We start from the raw sequence: 13,635 nt of genomic DNA on the forward strand, positions 1-13,635 counted from the left end.
CCTTCGTTCCCCATCCCTGGCTCTAGACTCTATCTGTGCATCACTGTGGTTTTCCATAGGAATGTCCCTAGAATGGTCAGAATCATTACTTCTGTTATATGTATACATACTAGTGAACGCTTCCTGAAAATGGTCCTTTAGCAGGAGAAAAAGAGGTTGGATGTTTGGCTGTGGCTAAAAAATGCTGGTTGGAATGCCACTGTCCCTTATCAGAGTACCTGGGTTCAAGTCCCAACTGCACATCTGATCCAGCTTCCTGCTAATGTACACCCTGGGCTCAAGTGTTTAGGCCCCTGTCACCAAAGTAGGAGATCCAGATGGAGCTCCTGGCTCCTGGCTCCTGACTGTTGTGGGCATTTGGGGAGTGAACCAATAAATGGAAAATCAGTGTCTCTGACTTTCAAATAAAATGAAAATTCTTAGGGGAAGCCCACTCCTGAAAGAAAAAAACAATTGTTTGAAGTATACATATGAAGGATATTTATTATACAGAAATTAGAAACTAAATATGAGGGGCCAGCATTGTGATACAGCAGGTGAAGCCTCTGCCTGCAATGCCAGCATCCCATATGATGCTGATTCACATCCAGGCTGCTCCACTTCTGATCCAGCTCTCTGCTAAAGCACCTGGGAAAGCAGTGGAAGATGGCCAAATACTTGAGCCTCTGCACCCACATGGGAGACCTGGATATAGTTCCAGGCTCCTGGCTTCAGCCCATTGCAAACATTTGGAGAGTGAACCAGTGATGAGACAATGTCTCTCTCTCTCTCTCTCTCTCTCTCTCTCTCTCTTTCTCTCTCTCTCTCTCTTAACTCTTTCAAATAAATAAGTAAACCTTTAAAAAGAAAATAAGTATGAAACAAAAAGAATAAAATTTAAGATAATCCAATCACACAACAAAGACAGGCACTGTTAATGTTTTGTTGCATGTTTTTCAATTTTTCTTCACTACTAGACATATTTATTTATAAAAATGATGTCATACCATCATGCCATTTATAGCCTTCTATTTTCACTTACTATTTTGTGACCATTTTCCAAATCAATAATTTGAACACATTATTTTAATGATATTCTCTGTTCTGTATATTTTTTCATTGGTTGATTGCTACTGGAATTTTAGAATGTTCCCAACTGCTATAGTCTAGATATTAGTTTAGAAGTTTCCCAAAGACCCATGTGCTAGGAGTTTGGTCCTCAAAGTCTTATTTGAATGGTCATGGTTAATGGTTAATAAATTAAAGGTGGAAACTTATTCCAAATATGGTGTTTGAAGGTAGGGTCTTTGGGAAGTGATTAGATTAGATTATGTTGCTGGGCTGAGCCTTGATTGAATCGTGATGGCTTAAATAAGGAGTATGTGCATGTAGAGGAAATGTATCTCATACACACACACACACACATATTTGTGCTTTAGTGGAATCCCACATACATTTATATATTAGTATACTAATAATATATATATCATGTTTGAGCTCAAAGTTTTCTTGATTAAAAAAGGAGTGAAGGGAAATTATCTTAAGTATTTCATGCCAAAATTTCCTAGATATTGTCTTCTTCTCTCTCTCTAAATGCCACATTTAAGAGTTGTTGCTCACTTGTCTCATTTTCCCCTTTTCTCTGCAAATGCTCAGCCCCAGTCACAGCTCAGCATTAGATCCCTCCCTCACCACTCTCTGCTTCCTTCTGATAATCTTGATTTTTTTCCTGCTTTAGTCTTATTGAGATAATGCACATACCATGAATTCTGTAGTTTTCATTGTAAGCACAGACTGTGTCACCATCAGCAATGCCTGATTTCAGAACATTATCACCCCAAGAAGAACCTCCACACCCATGAAGGAAGTACCCATTCCCCATTCCCCACCTCCTCAGTCAATGGCAACTGCTAATCTAGTTTCTGCTTATGGCTTTGCCTATTCTGGATATTTCATATAAATGAAATAAAACAACATCATACAAGGAAGTTTTTTCTGATTTCTTAAACTTAGCATAGTCTTTTTCAAGTTCATTCATGTTGTGCTATATATCATTACTTCATTTCTTTTATTGCCAAATAAAATTGCATTCATGTGTATACCTCATTTTATTTATCTAGTTACCAATTGTGGCTACTGTGAATAGTGCTGCTATAAACATTTATATCCCAAGTTTTTGTGTAAACACACGTTTTCATTTCTCCTGGGTTTAGACTTAGCAGTGGAATTGCTGGTCATGTAGTAACTCTGTTTAACATTTTGAGGAACTGTCAACTGTTTTCCAAAGTGGCTGTACTATTTTTGCAATGCCCCTACCATGTTTGAGGGTTCCAATTTTCCACTCCATCATCATTGTCCACACTTATATTGTCTTCAGGTTTTTTTTTTTAAGATATCCACATAAAAATGAGCATCCTTTCATGAGCTTGTTAGCCACTTGTGTGTCTTCTTTGGAGAAATGCCTATTTAGACTCTTTGCCTAGCTTTTAATTGGGTTATAACTCTTTTTATTCTAAAGATACAAGAGTTTTCTTTGCAAGTAGAAGTTTCATATCAAGTATATGATTTGCAAATGTTGTCTCCCATTCCACAGGCTGTCTTTTCACTTTCTTAGGTGTCCTCTGAAGCACTGTGGAGTCTATTTTCTCTGTTTTTGTTTTTGTCTCTTTTGCTTTTCATGTCTCATCTTAGAAACTGTACCCAATCCATGATAACAGAGATTTTCTTCTATGTTTTCCACTATAATATTTAATTTTGTAGCTCAGTTTAGCCTCTCTAGTTTCTGCCTTCCAACCTCTCTACCCATTACCCTAATCAACACACAAAGACTTAGAAGTCCAACAAAAGAGTCACCCTCTCAGAAAGGGGAGAAGGAAGAACGACTGTTAATACAGATGGCCCCTCCATATATTTTATCTGTACAGACCATGTACAGATTTTTCTCTCTTCATTATTCCCTAAACATACAGTTTAACAATTCACATGGTGTTATATTATATTAAGTAATATAGAGATGATTTAAGGTATATGAGAGAATGTGCATAGGCTATAGACAAATGCTATGTTTTATAAAAGGGCATTGGATATCTGTGGATTCTGGCATCTGCAAGGGGTCCTAGAACCAATTCCCTGCTAATACCAAAGGACAGATATATTCTTGCTTATTAACTTTAATGGAATTTAATTTAACATAAATAATTATATGCATATATTTTAAATTTATTTGAAAGGCAGTGTTACAGAAAGATGAGAGGGGAGAGAGAGAGATCTTCCATCTGCTGGTTTACTCCCCAGATGACTGCAACAGCCAGGGCTGGGCCAGGCGGAAGCCAGGAGCCAGGAGCTTCTTCTGGTCTTCCATGTGGGTGCAGGGGCCCAAGGACTTGGCTATCTCCTGCTGTTTTCCCAGGTACATTAGCAGGGAGCTGGGTTGGAAGTGGAGCAGCCAGGTCTCAAACTGGTACCCAAATGGGATGCCATCATCACGGGTGGAGGCTTAACCTGCTATGCCACAACACCAACCCCAACTAATTATGTCTTAATACTTTGTTCCTCACACATGTTTATTAACCATTTCAATTTCTTTTCTTTTATGATTGCCTGTTTATGTCCTTGAGTATTGATTACTTACCCAGCTCTTCAGTGTTCTCCATATGAGGATCTGGGACCCTTTGGTCTAAATGAGTTAAATTTTAAGAAATTGGTGGTATCAAAGGCTCATTTCTAGGGTGAATAAGAGAAAAGCAAAAGAGATTTAAACTTAGAGTGTATGAAAGGAAAACGATAGAAATAAAAAGGAAGAAAAAGAAATGTATGAGGAGTGAAGACTGTTGGGATCTGAACTTGGGAGACTAGAACTTGAGTTGGCTGCTCTGCCTCAATGTGGTCAGGGGCAGAGAAGCTCAGGAGGGACTGTCCTGAACCAGAAAGAATGTTAGCCTGTCAGAGGTAAAACTGGGAAGAGAAGGCTTTGTAGGGCTTCTGGATAATGAAGGTTCGAGGCTAAAACTGGAGACTTTGGGTACTTCAGGAGGTCTGCACCTAAGCTAGACATATATTAAGAACGTATTCTGCCTCTCATGTTTGCCAGGCCTTCTATGATAATGTGCTAGAGTGACACAAAATAGATAAAATATACCCCCACCTCATGCCCAACTTAGTCTCCATTTGAAAAGCTCCAGTACAGTAATGAGGATAGTAAGAATACTTCACCCACAGTCACCACAGAGGGCCAAATATCCTGGGGCTCAGAGGAGGAGAAAGGGGGTCAAGTGATATAGTGTATTTAAAAATAAATCTCTTACAAACGTACAGCTTGTTGCTGCAAAGTACATGATTTTTCCTTCTGTAAACCTGCGTGCTGTAGCTGTAGCTAAGGCAGCTCTCTATCTCCTCCGTGCCTTGCGTCCTATCAGACATTGCACTGGCGTTGTTTCTCGGTCATATCACTATTCATTGGTTTTCATACTTGGGACTAGTCATTGTTTACTGCTACCAACAAGGTCTTTGAAAGAGAAGGAGAAAGTGCAGTCTTTGAGATCTCCAGACCTTCGTATGTGGCATGGAAAGAGGACTGGCCTTTTGTCACAGTTGGATATATGGGGACCGTAAAATGAAGGGGGACCCAGAAGCTGAACCTGTGCAATGCAGAAAGTGTGGCAGGGTCCCAGCTACCCTGCTGGGCTGTTGGAGCTCCACCTTGATGTGGAGCCTTTTTCCTCTTGGGCTCCTTGCCATCTGAAAATGGTATGAAAGGTCTGTCCCTGACTTCCGGGGAGGTCACATTAGGTTCCCTTTCTTTCCCTCTCTCTCCAGGTGCCAAGCTCTCCTGATGAAATGTGTTCTGCCCCACTGGGCTCCAGGGGCAGTATCTGGTGCCGTTGATGCCCTTGTTCGAACTTTCCAGAATGGATAGTCCCCCAAAGCTGACTGGAGAGACTCTCATCGTCCACCACATCCCCCTGGTGCACTGTCAAGTCCCAGACAGGCAGTGCTGTGGAGGGGCAAATGGAGGTAGTGGGAGCACAAGACCCAATCCTTTCTGTCCACCTGACCTGGGTGTCACCCAGCCTGACCAAGACCTGGGACAAGCTGACTCCCTGCTGTACAACAGTCTGCACTCTGCTGCAGGGGGATCTGCACGGTCTACAGACAGCACCAAGAGTAGGGGTCGGGATGGAAGAGGCTCCGGGGCCCCCAAACGACACAATCCGTTCTTGCTGCAGGAGGGTGTGGGTGAGCCAGGACTTGGTGACCTGTATGATGACAGCTTCGGTGACAATGCCACCCAGCAGTCCTTCCACCTGCACAGCACTGGCCAGCCCACCTTCCATCTAGCCTCTTTCCAGCTGCCACCATCTGGACCCAGAGTGGGCAGGTCATGGGGAGCACCACGCAGTCGGGCTGGAGTGGTGGATGGGCAGGAACAGGAGCCAGTGGCACCCTTGGACACCCAGCAGTGCCGCAGTAGCCACCGCTGCAGACCAGAGCTGGAAGCAGAGACCATGGAGCTGGATGAGTGTGGGGGACCTGGTGGGAATGGCAGTGGTGGGGGAGCCAGTGATACCTCTGGCTTTTCCTTTGACCATGAATGGAAGCTGAGTTCAGATGAATCCCCAAGGAACCCAGGATGCTCGGGCCCAGGAACCCAGCACTGCCGCTGCAGCAGCACATCTAGTCAGTCTGAGGCAGCTGACCAGTCCATGGGCTACGTGAGCGACTCGTCCTGCAACAGTTCCGACGGCGTGCTGGTCACCTTCAGCACGCTGTACAACAAGATGCACAGCAACTCCCGAGCCAATCTCAACTCTGCCCCGCAGTCCTGCAGCGACTCTTCCTTCTGCAGCCACTCGGACCCTGGCGGCTTCTACCTGGACCTGCAGCCCTCCCCAGCTGAGTCGAAGATGTCTTGTGAGTCCCACCACCCTGAGAGTGGAGGACGGGAAGGAGGCTATGGTTGTCCTCATGCCTCATCTCCTGAGCTCGATGCCAACTGCAACTCCTACCGCCCACACTGTGAGCCCTGCCCAGCTGTGGCCGACCTCACAGCCTGCTTCCAGAGCCAGGCCCGTCTTGTCGTGGCCACACAGAATTACTACAAACTTGTCACCTGTGACCTGTCCTCCCAATCCTCCCCAAGCCCGGCTGGCTCTTCCATCACCAGCTGCTCGGAGGAGCACACCAAGATAAGTCCCCCACCGGGCCCTGGCCCAGAACCAGGCCCAGGCCAGCCTTCTGAGTATTACCTATTCCAGAAGCCCGAAGTCCAGCCAGAGGAACAAGAGGCAGTGGGTTCCTCGGCAGAAGCAGCCGCTGCCATGAGCCCCACTATCCTAGAGGGACAAGTGTACACGAATACGTCACCCCCCAACCTCAGCACGGGACGTCAGCGCTCCCGCAGCTATGACCGCAGCCTGGAGCGCAGCCCTGCTGTCCGCCTGGGCTCACTGGAGCGCATGCTGAGTTGCCCAGTACGCTTGAGTGAGGGCCCTGCAGCCCTGGCAGGGCCTAGCTCCCCACCCAGGAGGGTCACCTCCTTTGCTGAACTGGCCAAAGGCCGGAAGAAGGCTGCAGGCTCTGGCTCCCCCCCACTTCGGGTGAGCGTCGGGGACACCTCCCAGGAGTTCTCACCCATCCAAGAAGCCCAGCAAGACAGGGCGGCCCCACTGGATAAGGGCACTCACTGTAGCCATAGTCTACCACCCATGCCCTTGGGACCAGGCATAGACCTACTCGGTCCAGAACCCTGGTCCACCCAGGTCTGCCAGGGCCCCCAGTCCAGTGAGACGCCACCTTCTGGCCTCAGAGCTGCTGAGCAAGGCCCCCTGGCTCCACTGATGGATCCAGGGCTTGCTGTCCCAGGGAGCCCAGCCAACAGCCATACCCAGAGGGATGCAAGAGCTAGAGCTGACGGTAAGGAACCTAAAGACTAGAGATTACCAGGATATATGCATGGCCTCCTCTGTGATAGGTCCCCGCTAACCCTTCCATCTGCACCACTTAGAGACTCCTCAGTCTCCATCTATTATCTTTCCAGTCTAGGGTGTGCTATAGTATAATGGAGTAGGAACAGGGGGAGGAAGATAGAGAATTGAAAAAAATACACCAAGGAGATAAAAATCAACAGGACTTAGAGACTGATGTATTGAAAAAGGAAGTATTCAAAAGGCGGTGATTCTGAACCTGGATGACTCCTAAAAAGATGATGGTAGCTTGAATAAGGTCTGGTTTTTCTTGTTTGTTTTTGTTTATTTGTTTATGGGAAAATCCCAAGAGGAATTTCTTTTTTTTAATAACTGTTTATTCATTTTTACTTATTTGAAAGGCAGTGACACAGAGAGGAGAGGGAGAGCTCTTCCATCCACTGGTTCACTCCCTAAAGGCCTGCAGCAACCAGAGCTGAGCCAAACAAGAGCCAGGAGCCAGGAACTCCATCCAGGTTTCCCAGCTGGGAGGCAGGGACTCAGTACTTGAGCCGCCATTCGCTGCCTCCCAGGCACGTCAGCAGGAATCTGCATGGGAAGCAGAGGCAGAGGCAGGGCTCCATCCCAGACACTCTGATATGTAGGTATCCCAAGCAGCAGCTTAACCCTCTGCACCACAACGTCGGCCCTGTCAGATAGCATTTGAACACAGAAATAGACTTACTGAAAGAGGAACAGGGTTGTTCAATTTTGGAAATTTGTAATTTTCAGTGCCTAAGAGACCACCAAGGGATATGTCTAACAGGAAAACCACACTGGATACCAGTGAAGTTCATTCTTTGATCAGTAATTTTCACCACTCTCCAAGGAGCCCGAGACCTGACCTATGAGCCGTAAGCTCCAGGTAGCCCCTCCCAAAGCCAATTCTTTCCCTGTTTTATTAAGTTGTAAGAATTTCACCTCTGTCCTCAAGGAATTTCAGCTAAAATTGGAAACAGAAGAGGAAACAAAGTTGAAATGCAGAGTTGGCAGTGTGTGGTACTGGTGGATGAGAAGGGATATCTAGGACTGAAATGTCAAGGAAGAACCACTTACACAGTTTACGTTTAAGCCCAGTCTCACAAGATGATCAGGAATAGGTTTTGTGGAGACTTGTAGGAAGAACCCTCTGGGCTGATAGAGTCACAAAGACATAGGGCTTGATGCTTTCCAGAGGCTACAAATACGGTAATTTGGTATAGTCATGGAAGAATGGGGTAGAACCCCTGAAGGGTTTTAAACTGGGAATTACTTTTTTTGTTTGGTGGGTTTTTCCTTTGCTTACCAGCATATTTTGATTTGCATTTTAGAAAGATCATTGGTTAGATGGAAGATGGACTAAAAGAGATGTTTCCATGTAGATTGGAAAGTCATTGGAATAAAAGTAGTAGTTGAAGCTAAATGAATGGGTGACAGCATCCAGGGAGAGTGTATGGAGTTATAAAGGGGACAAGGCTGGGGATACTGTGACTCAGGGGGTGATCTGGTCAGCTCTCAAAAAAGACCAGGAGAGAATAAAGTCACAGAAACCAAAAGAAGAGAAAGTTTTTTTAAAAAAAAGAGGTTCAACAAAAAAAGTTCTAAAGAGAGATCATCTAAGATAAGGCTGAAGAATCCTGAAAACAATTCAGAAGTATCTCAGAGGGTTTGGGAAGGAGGGGATGGGGGTGGGGGTAGAGGGCAGGGGCAGCAAGTTCCCGGACAGCTGTGCCCATAGCCTTAGGTTGGGTCTGCTGGTTTCTCAGAGGGGTTTAAAAACCACAAATGTACTTCCAGAGCTCACAATCCATTAGAAAAGGCCACACAATGAAGTACACAGTGGAGACGTCCTTGGGGAAAGGGGAGGAGAGGGAGTCTCTGGGGGAGAAGCAGAGCCTGGGCCAGAGCCCTTTAGAAGCGGCTCCTTCTCAGACTGCAGGGCCTGCTGGGAGCAGCTGGTGGGATGCTGTGCTAGCATCCTCAGGGCAAGCAAGTCCTGATCAGAGGTGGAGAAGGAGCGTAAAAGTGGTTTTTTCTATGCGATGAGACTTTTCCCACCAAGACGCTGCTGTATGACAGAGCTCTTCGGTAATGCACTACAGGGCTCTTTTCTTGATTTTGTACCTTTTTTTTTTTTTAATTAAAAAAAGTGAAAAGAAGAGGATGAGGAGACAGTAAACTCAAATGGATCTGACCAAATTTTGAAAGAACAAAACTAATAACAGAAGACAAATGTGAAATTTGGTTTCTAAGCTGTCCTGAGCTGACTGGGGATAGACACTGGGTCAGCTCAGCCTGACAAATTGAGTTTAAATAAGTGGAGAGGAAGAAGACATCCAAGGGGGGAAAGGCAGTGTGCTTACAGAGGGGAGTGGGAGGGCAACAGCAAGGCTGACAGGTGTAGAGATGTGCCATGTGGTGCTTCCGGAAGCTAGCCAGTTATGTGCCGAGTCTAGGTCCACGAGGCTGGGCTGAGTGAGGAGTGATGCTGAGGATTCAGCCTTTAGTTCCTGCCGTGCCCCAAGCTCTGCTCTAGGCACTGAAGACATGGCAATTAGAATACAAAAATCACAACTCTTTTGGAGTTGTTATAAAGAGTAATAAGCAATAAACACATAAAGGATAATTTCTCATGGTGAAAAGGACTACAAAGAAAATGAAATGGAACAATGGGGTAGAGAGCAGTCTGCCACAGGGACTGGGCTGCCCGGTGACAGTCTTATTGAAGGGGTGGTTTGTGAGCTGATGCTGAATGATAAGATGTCAGGCAGAAACAGCAGCAGGTCAGCAGGCTCTGAGAAGGTAATGAATTTGGTGTATTTAAGACCAGAAGCAGGTAGGGCTGGAGCCTAGCGAGTAGGGAGAGTAACAGAGTTTGCTCTTTAAGAGCTGACTAGGGATGGTAGGAGGGCTTAGTTTAATATGTCCCCTGGGAGTGATTCTGACCCACTTCCCTAATGGGTTAGGGTCCCATCCACTGTGACTTGTTGATGAAATAAAAGATAAGGGACAGGAAAACCCAGCCTGAGAAGTGTATGTGATAAAGACACTGGCCCGGCCGGCACCACAGCTCAATCCTCCGCCTTGCGGCGCCGGCACGCCAGGTTCTAGTCCCAGTCGGGGCACCGGATACTGTCCTGGTTGCCCCTCTTCCAGGCCAGCTCTCTGCTGTGGCCCGGGAGTGCAGTGGAGGATGGCCCAGGTGCTTGGGCCCTGCACCCCATGGGAGACCAGGAGAAGCACCTGGCTCCTGGCTTCCGATCAGCGCGGTGCGCCGGCCGCGGCAGCCATTGGAGGGTGAACCAACGGCAAAAGGAAGACCTTTCTCTCTCTCTCTCTCTCTCACTGTCCACTCTGCCTGTCAAAAAAAAAAAAAAAAAGACACAGGCCCAAACTCAGACTCTGGCTTACACAGAAGTATAGCTCTGCCACTTTCTAGTTGTGTGACCATGAGCAAATAACTTAATCGCTATAGATTTCAAATGTCCTGATCTGCCCAGTAAGAATACTGATTCCTGGCATAGTACAGTTATTGAGCTACTGGGTTGGTGAGCCACACCCAGGATTTTAGACCATGTGAGTGCTTCTAGCGCCACCTTGTGTTCATTCCAGCATTCACCATGTGCGCAGTGTCAGAACCACAATCGGTCCTGGAGTCCTGTATTTAGTTCTTAGGGACGTGGACCTGAAGACCGGCTGGAAGAACAGGAGGGCTGGCGCCCTGCCTCACTAGGCTAATCCTCCGCCTTGCAGCGCTGGTGCACCGGGTTCTAGTCCCGGTCGGGGCGCCGGATTCTGTCCCGGTTGCCCCTCTTCCAGGCCAGCTCTCTGCTGTGGCCAGGGAGTGCAGTGGAGGATGGCCCAAGTCCTTGGGCCCTGCACCCCATGGGAGACCAGGATAAGTACCTGGCTCCTGCCATCGGATCAGCGCGGTGCACCGGCTGCAGCGCGCTGGCCGCTGCGGCCATTGGAGGGTGAACCAATGGCAAAGGAAGACCTTTCTCTCTGTCTCTCTCTCTCACTGTCCACTCTGCCTGTCGAGAGAGAGAGAGAGAGAGAGAGAGAGAGAGAAAGAAAGAAAGAAAGAAAGAAAGAAAGAAAGAAAGAAAGAAGAGTTCTTGATTTGCTCAAGAACGAAATGTGCTGGTGGGGAAATGAGCAAAAATCCTGACTCGGACCCCAAGTCTCTAGGCCACAGAGAGAGAAAACGTTGGTTCTGCCATCGACAGGAATGAAAGTCATTGGGAAAAGGGGGCAAAGGCACGGGATGAGCTCTTTTAAGGTACAATGTGTCCATGAAAGCAGAGCCCGAAAGCAGAGTGATCTAGAGCTCAAGTGGAAGGGCAAGGCTAACGCTGTGGGCCTGGGAGACACCTGTAGGAAAGCCTGGACGGGAGTTGGGCAAGGGGAAAGTGTAAGACTTGAGCCGTAAGATAACACCATCTTTAGATTTGAGAAATGAAGAGGTGTGAAACAGCAGGATTGCAAAACACAGGAAAGAGTCTCCCAAAAGAAGTGGGCAGCAGTGGCATGTTCCGCGCGCTGGGATTAGCCTTACCCCACTCACTTCCTGCAACCCAGGTCCTGCCTGTCTTGCCCCTTCCCCAGTGGGCCTCGTCTCTTATCTCTGCTTCTGTTTCTTCTCGTGTGGCTTCAGTGTCTGCCTATCTGAATCCTCTCCATCCCTGTTGCTACAGGGGGTGGTGCTGAAAGCCGACCAGTCCTTCGCTACAGCAAGGAGCAGAGGCCAACTACACTGCCCATCCAGCCCTTCGTGTTCCAGCACCACTTCCCCAAGCAGCTGGCCAAGGCTCGGGCCCTGCACAACCTCTCCCAGCTCTACAGCCTCTCGGGCTGCAGCCGTACACAGCAGCCTGCCCCACTGGCTGCCCCTGCTGCTCAAGGCCCAGCCCCAGCTCCCTCCAGGGAGCCACAGGCGTCCACACCCCGAACCTCTGGCCGAGGTGCCAGGAAAGCTGGGCCTGAGCCAGAGACCTCACGGCCATCACCCCTGGGCAGCTACTCCCCCATCCGGAGTGCTGGCCCCTTTGGGCCCAGCACTGACTCTTCTGCCTCCACTTCGTGCTCCCCTCCCCCAGAGCAGGCCACAGCCACAGACAGCCTAGCCCCATGGAGCCACCCCTGTTCTGTTGCCCGGCCTGCCACCTCCCAGCTGCCACAGCAGGAAGATCAGAAGACACTGACCTTGGCTGAGTACCGACTCCATGGAACAGGAAGCTTGCCACCTCTGGGCTCCTGGAGATCTGGCTTCAGCCGAGCAGAGAGCCTGGCCCGGGGAGGCGGTGAGGGCAGCATGGCCTCCAGGCCCAGTAACGGTATGCGCGTCACTGCCACCACCCCAAGCACTTCTGTCTTTATGCTCTGACTTGGGGGTCAGAGATTAAAATGTTCGCACCTCTGTCCCCAGCACCTGTGGATAATGTCCACATAGTCTTAACTCTGGTGTTTCACATGGGTCCATTGGGTGGATATGAAACCTTGTCTCCTACTAACTCTTGCCTATCTGTCTCTTCTGCTAATCTGATCTACTTCCAGCCAACCACCTATCCCCTCAAGCCCTCAAGTGGCGCGAATACAGGAGGAAGAACCCACTAGGGCCACCTGGTTTATCAGGCAGCCTAGACCGAAGGCCACAGGAAGCGCGCCTGACCCGAAGGAACCCCATCTTTGAGTTTCCTGGCTCTTTCCCAGCTGCTGGCCATCTGAACTGCCGGCTGAATGGTGTGTGGGCAAGGTTCCCAGACCCTGCTGTGGTGGGGAGGGCTCAGTCCCAAAGGAGCATGCTGGAGGCCCTGAACTTGATTTTTTTCTCTTCTTTCCAGGTCAAATGCTGAAGCCATTACCACTGACCTGCCCTGACTTCCAAGACCCCTTCTCCCTGACTGAGAAGCCCCCAGCTGAGTTTTGTCTGTCCCCAGATGGCAACTCAGAGGCCATTTCCATTGACCTGCTTCAGAAAAAAGGTGACTAGAACCCTGAGCTCAGGTCAGAGTTGCTGCTATCACACTACTCACCTATACATGCTGCTGCCCTACTTTGGGCATTTAAGACAGGGAATATTTCCCTGTCTTAAAATTCAAGTGCCAGGAAGGAGTTGGAGAGCACTGGGCCTGGAGGCAGTCACGTGGGTACTGTTAGTGTACCGTGAGTGAGCCAGGGTCCTTTCTCAGATGCCGAACCAGGCTCTTCCCTGAGTGAGCTAAGCATGATGGGGGAGGAGGTGGCATGTGCCAGAAAACTGAGTGCTCTCGGTCAAGGGCCCGGGCCTGCAGCTTTGCTAAGTGTGCTGGTGACATTTAGTAAGAGGAAGACAGGCAGGGAAGGCAGCCAAGTGCCAACTGAACCAAGGTTAGAGCAGTTTCAGTGAGCTACTGAAGGAAGAACTGAGCATAAATCACAAATGTGGGCTGAACAGAGGAGCCTGTGAAACGAGAGAAAGGTGAAGTGGAAGTCCCTTGCAGAGAAAGGAAAGAACCTTGGGCAGGACGCGAATGGAGGGAGAGGGGTGCAGATGCAGTACAGTTATGTGTCTTGGAGGAGAGGGAAGTTGAAGGAATTCATGACCAGTGGCCTCTGTTCTCTGCAGGAAGTAGGACGAAGGGCTGAAGAAGAGGGGCAAAGGTTTGGCATGGCAACTTGAGGGTGGAGCAGAGGGTGCTGACAAGGCACATATCGAAGAATCACCCTTTTCTGG

At 48.5% G+C, this 13,635-nt stretch overlaps 1 protein-coding gene across 13 annotated transcripts in view; it reads left to right on the forward strand.

Annotated features, from left to right (window-relative positions):
- RUSC2 (RUN and SH3 domain containing 2) overlaps positions 1 to 13,635 on the forward strand; it is a 76,706-nt gene that overhangs the window by 43,532 nt on the left and 19,539 nt on the right. For 8 of the 13 annotated variants that reach the window (XR_011380830.1, XM_051844093.2, XM_070053958.1 and 5 more), the window contains 4 exons: positions 4,795 to 6,891; positions 11,618 to 12,256; positions 12,477 to 12,662; positions 12,764 to 12,904. Coding sequence is in view for 12 of the 13 variants with exons in the window: in XM_051844093.2 (XP_051700053.1) it covers positions 4,863 to 6,891; positions 11,618 to 12,256; positions 12,477 to 12,662; positions 12,764 to 12,904 (2,995 nt within the window). In the remaining variant the exon portion in view is untranslated. The remainder of the gene's footprint in view (positions 1 to 4,794; positions 6,892 to 11,617; positions 12,257 to 12,476; positions 12,663 to 12,763; positions 12,905 to 13,635) is intronic. The other 5 variants (XM_051844099.2, XM_070053960.1, XM_070053963.1 and 2 more) reach the window with 3 other exon arrangements.

The sequence above is a fragment of the Oryctolagus cuniculus genome, chromosome 1 (genome assembly GCF_964237555.1).
Source record: "Oryctolagus cuniculus chromosome 1, mOryCun1.1, whole genome shotgun sequence".
Taxonomy (NCBI): Eukaryota; Metazoa; Chordata; class Mammalia; order Lagomorpha; family Leporidae; genus Oryctolagus; species Oryctolagus cuniculus.